General features: G+C 48.5%; 1 protein-coding gene across 1 annotated transcript in view; it reads left to right on the forward strand.

The window, feature by feature from the left end:
- The window catches only part of SLC25A20 (solute carrier family 25 member 20), a 44,098-nt gene that overhangs the window by 15,178 nt on the left and 15,763 nt on the right, over positions 1–13,157 (forward strand). The window contains exons 3-4 of the mRNA XM_003257027.4: positions 699–826; positions 5,921–6,011. Coding sequence (XP_003257075.1) covers positions 699–826; positions 5,921–6,011 — 219 coding nt within the window. The remainder of the gene's footprint in view (positions 1–698; positions 827–5,920; positions 6,012–13,157) is intronic.

Here is a 13,157-nt window from a genome sequence, read left to right on the forward strand (position 1 = left end):
ATCTCCTATTTGGCAGCTTTTGTTTTTTTTCCCCAAAATTTTGGTACCTTATAAATGCCTGAGGGTATTCTTTTTATACCTCTGAGTATTTCCCTAGAATAAATTCCTTGCAATAAATTTTCCACACAAAATATTTCCAGGTGAAAGAGTATGCTACATATTAGCAGATTGCTGGCCGGGCGCAGTGGCTCATGCCTATAATCCCAGCACTTTAATAGGCCAAGGCAGGAGGATCACTTGAGCCCAGGAGTTTGAGATCAGCTTGGGCAACATGGCAAAACCCTGTCTCTACAAAAAATACAAAAATTAGCTGGGCATGGTGGCACATGCCTGTAGTCCCAGCTACTTGGGAGACTGAGATGGGAGGATCACTTGAGCCCAGGGGATCAAGGCTGTGATGAGCTGTGATCGCACCACTGCACCCCCGCCTGGGCGACAGAGTGAGACCCCATCTGAAATAAAAAGCCCCCAAAACAAAAACAGATTGCCTTTGAGAATGGAAACTGCCTTCAGTTTCTCCAGCATAATAGGAAAATTATTTCTGATAAATGTGGGAGATTTTCTTCCATTTAAAGTTCTCGTTGCTTCAAGAAGAGGTGAAGGAAGCCACAGGTTAGAGGACACACTGCTTTCCTCTTTCAGTGATTTAAAAGGTGGTGGTGTCTGTAAACAGCTTCTGCTTCTGTGATTCCTTGCAGGGCATCACGGGGCTATATCGGGGAATGGCTGCCCCTATCATCGGGGTCACTCCCATGTTTGCTGTGTGCTTCTTTGGGTTTGGTTTGGGGAAGAAACTACAACAGAAACACCCAGAAGATGTGCTCAGGTGAGTACTTACAGGTCAGGAGCACTTGCTGTTCTGCCTGGTAGTGTGACATGGGTTAAAATAAAGAAACTTGGGCAGGGCACGGTGGCTCATACCTGTAATCCTAGCACTTTGGGAAACTGAGGCGGGTGGATCACCTGAGGTCAGGAGTTCGAGTCCAGCTTGGCCAACATGGCAAAACCCTGTGTCTACTAAAAATACAAAAAAATTAGCTGGGCATGGTGGTGGGCACCTGTACTCCCAGCTACTTGGGAGGCTGAGGCAGGAGAATCGCTTGAACTTGGGAGGCAGAGGTTGCAGTGAGCCGAGATGGCACCACTGCACTCCAACCTGAGCAACAGAGCAAGACTCCATTTCAAAAAAAAAAAAAAGAAACTTGGTGGGTCATCCTGGGCCCCTAAGCCTGACTCCTGGGAGTTTTTTTCTCTTTCTTTTTTGAGACAGAGTTTCGCTCTTTTTGCCCAGGCTGGAGTGCAGTGGCGCGATCTCGGCTCACTGCAACCTCCGCCTCCCAGGTACAAGCAATTCTCCTGTCTTAGCCTCCCAAGTAGCTCGGATTACAGGCATGCGCCACCACACCTGGCTAATTTTTTTTTTTGTATGTTTAGTAGAGAGGGGGTTTCCGCCATGTTAGGCTGGTTGCGAACTCCTGACCCCAGGTGATCCACCCACCTCGGCCTCCCAAAGTGCTGGGATTTCAGGCGTGTGCCACTGTGCCTGGTCCAACTCCTGGGAGTTATACATGAAGTAGTACTTGAGTTTTTAATTTTTTTTAATTTTTAATTTTTTTGTTTGTTTGTTTGAGACTGAGTCTTGCTCTGTCGCCCAGGCTGGAGTGCAGTGGCGTGATCTCGGCTCACTGCAAGCTCCACGTCCCAGGTTCACGCCATTCTCCTGCCTCAGCCTCCCAACTAGCTGGGCCTATAGGCGCCCGCCACCATGCCCGGCTAATTTTTTTTTTTTTTTTTTGTATTTTTAGTAGAGACAGGGTTTCACCATGTTAGCCGGGATGGTCTCAATCTCCTGACCTCGTGATCAGCCCCCTTCAGCCTCCCAAAGTGCTGGGATTACAGGCATGAGCCACCGTGCCCGGCCCAACTACTTGAGTTTTTGAGATGGGGGTCTTTCTTTGTCACCCAGGCCGGAATGCAGTGGTGTAATCGCGACTCACTGTAACCTTGAACTCCTGGGCTCAAGTGATTCTTCTGCCTCAGCCCCCCAAGTAGCTGGGACTACAGGCACACACTACCACTCTGGGCTAATTTTTAAATTTTTTGTAGAGATGGTTGGGGGTGTGGGGGGGTCTCATTATCTTGCCCAGGCTGGTCTTGAACTCCTGGAACCAAGCAATTCTCTTGCCTTGGCCTCCCAAAGTGCTAGGATTAAAGGTGTAAGCCACCACACCTGACCAGTTTTTCATATTTCTTTTTTTTTTTTTTTTTGAGACAGAGTCTCACTCTGTCGCCCAGGCTGGAGTGCAGTGGTGCAATCTCGGCTCACTATAAGCTCCGCCTCCCGGGTTCCCAGGCGCCCGCCACCACGCCCGGCTAATTTTTTGTATTTTTAGTAGAGACGGGGTTTCACCGTGGTCTCGATCTCCTGACCTTGTGATCCGCCCGGCTCGGCCTCCCAAAGTGCTGGGATTACAAGCATGAGCCACCGCGCCCGGCCTCATATTTCTTTTATAAGGTAGTATCAATTACTGGAGAGATTTGTAATACCAACCCCATGAGGCTGTTGAGAGGTCTGAATGCTTAAATGTATGTGACATGTCATAGGCAGCACCTGGTGCTGCCCTAAAGACAAGAGCAGCCTTGCTTTCTATCACCTGATTGAGAGAAGAGAAGGTTCCAACTTTTGTTGTGCTTCATTTTTACAACATGCTAATATGACTATAAAGATTTCAGGTATTGGTTTCTCTGTTAAAATGGAATAAGTTAATGTGTTTTCCTTTAATAAACTTTAAGAAGTTGGATTTGGGTATGAAGAGTCACCTGAGACAGAATTATAGTTACGAATTTACAAAGTAGTTAGTGAAAACAGAGACTTCTCAGGATGCAGGGGAATTCTGAGTGGAAATATTGGGTGAAAAGGTATCCACAAGGCCAGGCATGGTGGCTCACACCTGTAATCCCAGCACTTTGGGAGGCCGAGGCGGGCGGATCACGAGGTCAGGAGATCAAGACCACAGTGAAACCTCATCTCTACTGAAAATACAAAAAAAAATTAGCCGGGCATGGTGGCGGGCGCCTGTAGTCCCAGCTACTGGGGAGGCTGAGGCAGGAGAACAGCGTGAACCCGGGAGGCGGAGCTTGCAGTGAGCTGAGATCGCGCCACTGCACTCCAGCCTGGGCGACAGAGCGAGACTCCGTCTCAAAAAAAAAAAAAAGAAAAGAAAAGGTATCCACAATCTGAGCTGTCAGGGTACCAACCCCTGGGAGGGGCTATAGGCAGTACAGGAGCCACAGAGGCTGGCCTGCCCTCAGATCCAGGAGCTCAAGGGAGGAAGCCCAGGGCACCATGCGGTTGTATTCTGTCACCACTTCAGGCCACAGCAGGCCGAGTGAGGGTCTAGGATGTAGATGGAGGTGCTTGTAGAGTGAAACTCTATTTCTGGGATCCTTGTGACTCTCGTGAATGTCCCTAGATTCTATAAATAGCTGCAAGTGTCCTGAAATGTGGATGGGGTTGTTTTGGAGCTGCATTTGCCCATTGGTAGTCCTTGTGTCCCACAGACACATGCCCTCTCTGAGCGCCTGGTCTTTTAGCATGTGTGCCAGCTCACGGATGTATCAGGGCCATGCATGACCCCCGTGGGGTCACCTCTGGTACTTTGGTCTATGGGCTGTGTTCCTGTACAGTCACATCAGCACTCAGAGAAACAGTCTTCCTGACTGAACAAAGTTAAGACACTCAGGACCCCACTCCCACAATCCTGTCAGCCCTGCTGTGTTCACCTCCCTGGAATGGTGTTTGGGGATGGTATGGAAAGGAGTGTTACCAGGGCCTTGGGGTGGAAGTCCAGGAGGGTCTAGCTCTCAAAGATGCCTCCCTGGGATGGAGATGGGGGTGGGGAGTGGGAGAATAGCCCAGGCAGCCATTGAGTATCCACATGACGCCCTGTGCACACACAGAGATCCTATTCAGAGACAGTTTCCGGTCCCAAGAGATGAGGTTTGCTGAGCCTAGGGTTGGGCATTATGGGGAAAATGGAGCATGTTGGTCTCATAGGGAGAATTTAGTTGCTGAGAGGACTCCTCAGGGATAGCCATGTGAACTGGGACTGTGAAGATGGCCGTGTTGGAAAGCAAGTCTCTTGACTGTTCAGTCAGCTTGGCTGTGTGCCTGAGGTAGATGCATGAGCCCTGCCTGGGGTGAATGCAGGGAGAAATAGCGCTGTTGAAACTGGTGCCCTGCCTGGAGTGAGCTCTTTACAGTGGATGTCCCTCTAGCCCCATTTGGCATCTGTTCATAAGCTCCTTGTTGGATGGGACTGACCTGAAGGCTCAGTTGTTGGAGGCTTGGGGTCAAGAGTGCACCGAAGCTTAGGACAGTATGTGAAGTTTTTCAGTAACATTTGCTAAATTGTGGAACTCTGTTGAAATGCTGAATGTAACTTTGTGCCCCATTGCCTCCAAACCATGCTGGTATTGCTAATCCCAGAAAGAAAAGGAGGTAGCCAGGCACAGTGGCTCACACCTGTAATCCCAGCACTTTGGGAGGCCAAGGCAGGAGGATCACTTGAGCCCAGGAGTTCAAGACCAACCTGGGCAACATGGCGAAACTCTGTCTCTACAAAAATGCAAAAATTAGCCAGGCTTGCCTGTAGTCCCAGCTACTCAGGAAGTTGAGGTGGGAAGGTCACTTGAGCCCAGGAGATGGAGGCTGCAGTGAGCTGAGATTGCGCCACTGCACTCCAGCCTGGGCAACAGAGCAAGACCCCGTTTCAAAAAAAAAAAAAAAGGGGCCGGGCACAGTGGCTCATGCTGTAACCCTAGCACTCTGGGAGGCCGAAGTGGGTGGATCACTTGAGGTCAGGAGTTCGAGACCATCCTAGTTAACATGGTGAAACTCTGTCTCTACTAAAAATACAAAAATTAGCTGGGTGTGGTGGCAGTTTCCTGTAATCCCAGCTACTCTGGAGCTGAGGCAGGAGAATTGTTTGAATCCAGGAGGTGGAGGTTTCAGTGAACCGAGATCGCTTCACTGCACTCCAGCCTGGGGACAGAGTGAGACCATGTCTCAAAACAAACACAAACAAACAAAAAGAAGAAAGAAAAGAAAAGAAAAGGAGATGCCAGATGTGGCACAGACAGCTGTGGGTGATAGATGGTAGGAGCCTCAGACTGCTCTTTATACTCAGGGTGGTTCATTCTGTGGGGGCCAGAATGAAGACCCATACCTCTTGCCACTGGGGGACTATTTCCCTGTACAGGGGCCACAGGACCTGTCATGCCTGCCTGAGTATCATCCCTGTCTGGTCCTTTCTCAGCATCTTACAGCACATTGCATGCAGTTGCCTTGGCTATTCCTTAGCCTTTAGAGGTGGCCACAGCCATCCTCCTTGGCCTTGAAGCTGTCCTGCTTGAGTCTTGGCTTAGAGTGTTCTCAGGCCCTTGGTAATCCAGGGGACGTGAGACTGGAGGGGAACTACTGGGGGAGATTAAAGTCCAGATCCTGGGTTAGAGACATCCCCTACAAAAACCCCAGCACGTTAACTATGGGGAATTGAGGCTCAGAGAGGCCTGGAAACTTGTCCATAGTCACTGTGCCTGGCAGGTGTAAGGATGGAAGCCATGTTTTACTATAAAACTTCTCTTACAGGTAAGGGATTCTGAGCGTACACCGCATGGGGTGGACCTTGTGGCCAGACTCCCATTGCCCTTGCCACTGAGACCCTTGCTCTGGGAAATTTGACATTAAAATATACCTAGAACTGAGTTTTTGTGCAAAATCTGATTCATTTGTGGCTAGGCTTCTACCCAGTCCAAGTACTTATTTTTTTCTTACAAAACTGTCCTCTTTGCTGGGATTGGCCTCTGTCCTCGGTGGTTAGTCACAGGTGCTTGCTTCTGCTTTTTGTTTTCAATGCAGCTATCCCCAGCTTTTTGCAGCTGGGATGTTATCTGGCGTATTCACCACAGGAATCATGACTCCTGGGGAACGGATCAAGTGCTTATTACAGGTAAGGTTGTGATTGGAGGGGAAATAGCTAGCTTTTTCCTTTCAGCTTATAATTTCATGTGCATATTTATGTCCTTTCATCCTTTATAAAGGTTCAGGACCGGGTGCAGTGGCTCACACCTGTAATCCTAGCACTTTGGGAGGCCAGGGTGCGAGGATTGCCTGAGCCCATGAGTTAAAGACCAGCCTGGGGGCCAGGTGCAGTGGCTCACGCCTGTAATCCCAGCACTTTGGGAGCCAAGGAGGATGAATCACTTGAGGTCAGGAGTTTGAGACCAGCCTGGCCAACATGGTGAAACCCCATCTCTACTAAAAATACAAAAATTAGCCAGGTGTGGTGGCGGGCACCTGTAATCCCAGCTACTTGGGAGGCTGAGGCAGGAGAATCACTTGAACCCGGGAGGCAGAGGTTGCAGTGAGCTGTGTCACGCCACTGCACTGCAGCCTGGGCATAAGAGCAAGACTCTATCTCAAAAAAACAAAACAAAAACAAAACAAAACAAAAAACCAGCTTGGGCAACATAGTGGGATTCCATCTCTGCACATTTTTTTTTTTTTTTTTTTTTTTTGTATTTTTAGTAGAGACAGGGTTTCACTGTGTTAGCCAGGATGGTCTCGATCTCCTGACCTCGTGATCCGCCCACCTCGGCCTCCCAAAGTGCTGGGATTACAGGCATGAGCCACCGCGCCTGGCCACATTTTTTTTTTTTTTTTTGAGATGGAGTCTTGCTCTGTTGCGCAGGCTGATCTTGGCTAACTGCAACCTCTGCCCCCCGGATTCAAGTGATTCTCCTGCCTCAGCGTCCTGAATAGACGGGATTGCAGGTGCCTGCCACCACGCCTGGCTAATTTTTATATTTTTAGTAGAGTCAGGGCTTTGCCATGTTGGTCAGGCTGGTCTTGAACTCCTGACCTCAAGTGATCCACCTGCCTTGGCCTCTGAAAGTGTTGGGATAACAGCTGTGAGCCACCATGCCCAGCCCAAAAAATTTTAAAAAATTAGCTGGGCTTGGTGGTGTGCATCTGTGGTCCCAGCTACTCAGGAGGCTAAGGTGGGAGGATCACTTGAGCCTGGATTGTTGAGGCTGCACTGAGCCATGATCATGCCACTGCACTTCAGTCTGGGTGACAGAGTGAGACCCTGTCTCAAATAAACATAAAGTCTTCACATCCGGTGTACAAAACTATATATATATATATATATATATATATATATTTTTTTTTTTTTTTTTTTTTTGGAGATGGAGTCTCGCTCTGTTGCCAGGCTGGAGTGCAGTGGCATGATCTTGGCTCACTGCAACCTCTGCCTCCCAGGTTCAAGCGATTCTCTTGCCTCAGCCTCCCGAGTAGCTGGGACCACAGGCACGTGCCACCACGCCCACCTAATTTTTGTATTTTTAGTAGAGATGGGGATTCACCATGTTGGCCAGGATGGTCTCTATCTCTTGACCTTGTGATCTGCCCACCTCAGCCTCCCAAAGTTCTGGAATTACAGGCGTAAGCCACCGCGCCTGGCCTATTTCAAGGTATTCAGAAACAGAAGCAATCATAGTAGAATCAAGAACTAGTACATTATAACAAACCAACCAAAATGTCACAAGTGTAACATGTCAGCCTGGGCCTACCCACCCTTATTAGCAACATTTCAGGAACTCTGAAAGGTGAGTCATGTCTTATCAAATTTAGAACGGAGGCTGTTTCTGCCCGAGATGTCACGTCTTTCTTTTTTTTCTTTCTCTTTTCTTTTTTTTTTTTTTTTTTTTGAGACAGAGTCTTGCTCTGTCACCCGGCTGGAGTGCAGTGGCACGATCTCAGCTTATTGCAACCTCCGCCTCCTGGGTTCCAGCTATTCCCCTGCCTCAGCTTCCTGAGTAGCTGAGACTACAGGCATGCGCCACCACGCCTGGCTAATTTTTTGTATTTTAGTAGAGACGGGGTTTCACCATGTTGGCCAGGATGGTTTCGATCTCCTGACCTTGTGACCCACCCGCCTCGGCCTCCCAAAGTGCTGGGATTACAGGAGTGAGCCACCGTGCCCAACCCTCTTTTCTTTTCTTTTTTTGCTGTATTTTTGGAGATGGAATTTCGCTCTTGCTGCCCAGGCTGGAGTGCAATGGCGCGATCTTGGTTCACCGCAACCTCCGCCTCATGGGTTCAAGCAATTCTTCTGCCTTAGCCTCCTGAATAGCTGGGATTACAGGCGTGTGATACCATGCTCTGCTAATTTTGTATTTTTAGTAGAGATGGGGTTTCTCCATATCAGTCAGGCTGGTCTCGAACTCGTGACCTCAGGTGATCCGCCTGACTCAGCCTCCCAAAGTGTTGGGATTACAGAAGTGAGCCACTGCGCCTGGCCTGTGAGCCACCACACCTGGCCTCTTTTCTATTTTTTTGAGACAGGGTCTCACTCTGTTGCCTAGACTGGAGTGCAGTGGTATGATTTCGGCTCACTGCAACCTCTGCCTCCTGGCTTCAAGCAATTCTCCTGCCTCAGCCTCCCGAGTAGGTGGGACTACAGGCGCCCACCACCACGCCTGGCTAATTTTTGTATTTTTAATGGAAACAGGGTTTTGCCATGTTGATCAGGGTGGTCTTGAACTCCTGACCTCAGGTGATCCACCCACCATGGCCTCCCAAAGTGCTAGGAATACAGGCATGATCCACTGTGCTCAGCCATGTGTTTCTAACATTTGTCCAAAATCTCAGAGCCCTTAGAGTGTAATCATTTCTATAATTTTTTTAAAATTTTAAAAATATTGTATGAGACCAAATGCAGTGGCTCACGCCTGTAAACCCAGCACTTTGGGAGGTCGAGGTGGGTGGATCACCTAAGGTCAGGAGTTCGAGACCAGCCTGACCAACATGGTGAAACCCCGTCTCTACTAAAAATACAAAAATTAGCCAGGAGTGGTGGTGCATGCTTGTAATCCCAGCTACTCAGGAGGCTGAGGCAGGAGAATCACTTGAATCCAGGAGGCGGAGTTTTCAGTGAGCCAAGATCATGCTATTGCACTCCAGCCTGAGCAACAAGAGTGAAACTCCATCTCAAAAACAAAAAGAAAAACAAAACAAAACAGAAAAACAATGTTATATGAATGGAATTGTACAGTATGTAAAGTCTTCAGATTGGCTTTTTTTTTTTTTTTTTGAGATGGAGTCTTGTTCTTGTTGCCCAGGCTGGAGAGCAGTGGCACGATCTCGGCTCGCTGCAACCTCCTCCTCCTGGGTTCAAGCGATTCTCCTGCCTCAGCCTCCCCAGTAGCTGAGATTACAGTGCTTCCCACCACGTCTGGCTAATTTTTGTATTTTTAGTAGAGATGGGGTTGCACCATGTTGGCCAGGCTGGTCTCAAACTCCTGACTTCAGGTGATCCACCCGCCTCGGCATACCAGAGTGCTGGGATTACAGGCGTGAGCCACCACGCCTGGCCTGGATTGGCTTTAAAATTTTTTTTATTTATTTCTTTATTTTTGAGACAGGGTTTGGCTCTCTGTCACCCAGTCTCTGTAGTGCAGTGGCTGGATTCAGCACACTGCAATCTCTGCCTCCTGAGATGAAGCCATTCTTACCTCAAGCTCCTGAGTATCTGAGACTACAGGTGTGCATCACCATACCCTGCTAGTTTTGTTTATTTTTTTAGAGATGGGGTTTTACCATGTTGCCCAGGCTGGCCTTGAAACTCCTGAGCTCAAGTGATCTGCCTGCGTTGGCCTCCCAACGTGCTGGGATTACAGGCATGAGCCATCATGCCCAGCATGGATTGGATTTTAAACTCAGCATTGGCCAGGCACAGTGGCTCGCACCTGTAATCCCAGCACTTTTTGAGGCCGAGGCGGGTTGATCACCTGAGGTCAGAAGTTCGAGACCTGCTTGGCCTACGTGGAGAAACCCTGTCTCTACCAAAAATACAAAAATTAGCCAGGTATGGTTGTGCATGCCTGTAATCCCAGCTACTTGGGAGGCTGAGGCACGAGAATTGCTTGAACCTGGGAGGCGGAGGTTGCAGTGAGCCAAGATCGTGCCACTGCACTCTAGCCTGGGTGACAAAGCGAAAAAATAAATCAAAAAATAAATTAAAAAATAAATAAGGCCAGGCGTGGTGGCTCACGCTTGTAATCCCAGCACTTTGGGAGGCCGAGGCAGGCGGATCACGAGGTCAGGAGATCGAGACCACGGTGAAACCCTGTCTCTACTAAAAATACAAAAAAATTAGCTGGGCATGGTGGCGGGCGCCTGTAGTCCCAGCTACTCGGAGAGGCTGAGGCAGGACAATGGCGTGAACCCGGGAGGTGGAGCTTGCAGTGAGCCGAGATTGCGCCACTGCACTCCAGGCTGGGCGACAGAGCGAGACTCTGTCTCAAAAAAAAAAATAAATAAATAAAAAATAAATTAAAAAAATTACAAATAAATAAATAAATAAATAAAAAGGCCAGGTGTGGTGGCTCATGCCAGTAATCCCAGCACTTTAGGAGGCCGAGGGGGTGGATCATGAGGTCAGGAGTTCAAGACCAGCCTGGCCAAGATGGTGAAACCCTGTCTCTATGAAAAATACAAAAATTAGCCAGGTGTGGTAGCAGGCGTCTGTAATCCCAGCTACTTGGGAAGCTGAGGCAGAGAATTGCTTGAACCCGGGAGGTGGAGGTTGCAGTGAGCCGAGATTGCACCACTGCACTCCAGCCTGGGCGACAGATCGAGACTCTGTTTCAAAAATAAATAAATAAATAAATAAATAAATAAATAAATAAATAAACTCAGTATAATTTTTTTTTTTTTTTCTCTGAGAAGGAGTCTCATTCTGTTGCCCAGGCTGGAGTGCAGTGGCATGATCTCGGTTCACTGCAACCTCCGCCTCCCAGTTTCAAGAGATCCTCCTGCCTCAGCCTCCCGAGTAACTGGGACTACAGGTATACACCAGCAAGCCCGACTAATTTTTGTATTTTTAGTAGAGATGGGGGCCATGGTTGGGGGGGGGTGTCTCACCATGTTGGCCAGCCTGGTCTTGAACTCCTGACCTTAAGTGATCCTCCTGCCTCTGCCTCCCAAAGTGCTGAGATTACAGGTGTGAGCCACCATGCCCAACCCTCAGCATAATTTTCTAGAGATTCATTCGTATTATCACATATATGAATACTGCATTCATTTTTATTGCTGAATAGTAGTCATGGTATGGATTATCATAATTTAACTATTCTTCCACCTAACAGCATCTGTGTTGTTTCTAGTTTGAGGTTTTTAGGAATAAAGATGCTATAAACATTTGTGCACAGAGGCTTTTGTCAGAAAGTAAGTCTTCATTTCTCCATTTCTTTGGGATAAATGCCTAGGAATGCAATTATTGAGTTTTATTGTAGTTGTATCTCTAGCTTAGTTTTTTTTTGGACAAGGTCTCACTGTGTTGCCTAGACTGGAGTGCAGTGGTGTGATCATAGCACAATTTAACCTTGATCTCCTGGGCTCAAGTGATCCTCCCGCCTCAGCCTCCTAAGTAGCTGGGACGGCAGGTGTGTTCCTCCACACTGGGTTAATTTTTTATTTTTATTTATTTATTTAGAGATGGAGTCTTGCTCTGTCGCCCAGGCTGGAGTGCAGTGGCGCAATCTTGGCTCACTGCAAGCTCTGCCTCCTGGGTTCATGCCATTCTCCTGCCTCAGCCTCCTGACTAGCTGGGACTACAGGCACCTGCCACTGCGCCCGGCTAATTTTTTTGTGTTTTTTTAGTAGAGACGGGGTTTCACCGTGGTCTCAATCTCCTGACCTCGTGATCCGCTCGCCTCCGCCTCCCAAAGTGCTGGGATTGCAGGCGTGAGTCACCGCGCCTGGCTAGTCTAAGAATTCTTTACTTAAACCTAGATCCTGAAGATTTTCTTGTATTTTTTCCTACAAGTTTTATTTTACTTTATTTGGTTTTTTTAAGGCATTATCTCACTTCGTCACCCAGGCTGGAGTGCGGTGGCGCGATATATCCTCACTGCAGCCTCTGCCTCCTGGGTTCATGCGATTCTCCTGCATCAGCCACCCAAGTAGCTGGGATTACAGGCACACACCACCACACCCAGCTCATTTTTGTATTTGCAGTAGAGACAGGGTTTCACCATGTTGGGCAGGATGGTCTCGATCTCCTGACCTTGTGATCCGCCCTCCTTGGCCTCCCAAAGTGCTGGGATTACAGGCATAAGCCACTGCACCCAGCCGCCAGGCCGGTCTTGAACTGGCCTCAAGCGATCCACCTGCCTCGGCCTCCCAAAGTGGTAGGACTACAGGCATGAGCCACCACGCCTGGCGTATTTTATTTTTTTGAGATGGAGTCTTGCTCTGTTGCCCAGGCTGGAGGGCAGTGGCGTGATCTTGGCTCATTACAACCCCGCCTCCCAGATTCAAGCGATTCTCCTGCCTCAGCCTCCCCAGTAGCTGGGATTATAGGCACACACCACCACACCCAGCTAGTTTTTGTATTTTTAGTAGAGACGGGGTTTCACCTTGTTGGCCAGGCTGGTCTCCAGTTCCTGACCTCAGGTGATTTGCCCGTCTCGGCCTCCCAAAGTGCTGGGATTACAGACATGAGCCACTGCACCCAGGCCTTCTACAGGTTTTATTTATCGTTTTATGTTTTACATTCAAGCCTGTGACCTCATTTGATTCAATTTGTTTTTGTTTTTGAGACAAGGTGTTACTCTATTGCCCAGGCTGAAGTGCGGTGGTAAAATCATGGCTCTTTGCAGCCTCAGCATCCTGGGCTCAAACAGTTCTTCTGCCTCAGCCTCCTGAGTAGCTGGGATTACAGGCATGTGCCACCAAAAACAGCTAATTAAACACCTTTTTTTTTTTGTAAGGATGGGGTCTTGCCATGTTGCTCAGGCTAATCTCGAACTCCTGGGCTCAAGCATTCCTCCTGCCTTGGCCTCCCAAAGTGCTGGGATTACAGGTGTGAGCAACCATGCCTGGCCAATTTTTGTATAATATATGAGTAGTAGGACAGAGTTCTTTTCTTTTCTTTTACCTTTGACCTCCGCTTATATCTTTTATTGAAAAGACTGTCTTCATTCCACTGAATTGTGCTTGCACCTTTTAAAAAATCAACTGGGGGCCGGGCATGGTGGCTCATACCTGTAATCCCAGCACTTTGGGAGGCCAAGATGGGTGGATCACT

Source organism: Nomascus leucogenys, chromosome 4 (assembly GCF_006542625.1).
Source record: "Nomascus leucogenys isolate Asia chromosome 4, Asia_NLE_v1, whole genome shotgun sequence".
In the NCBI taxonomy this organism is placed as follows: Eukaryota; Metazoa; Chordata; class Mammalia; order Primates; family Hylobatidae; genus Nomascus; species Nomascus leucogenys.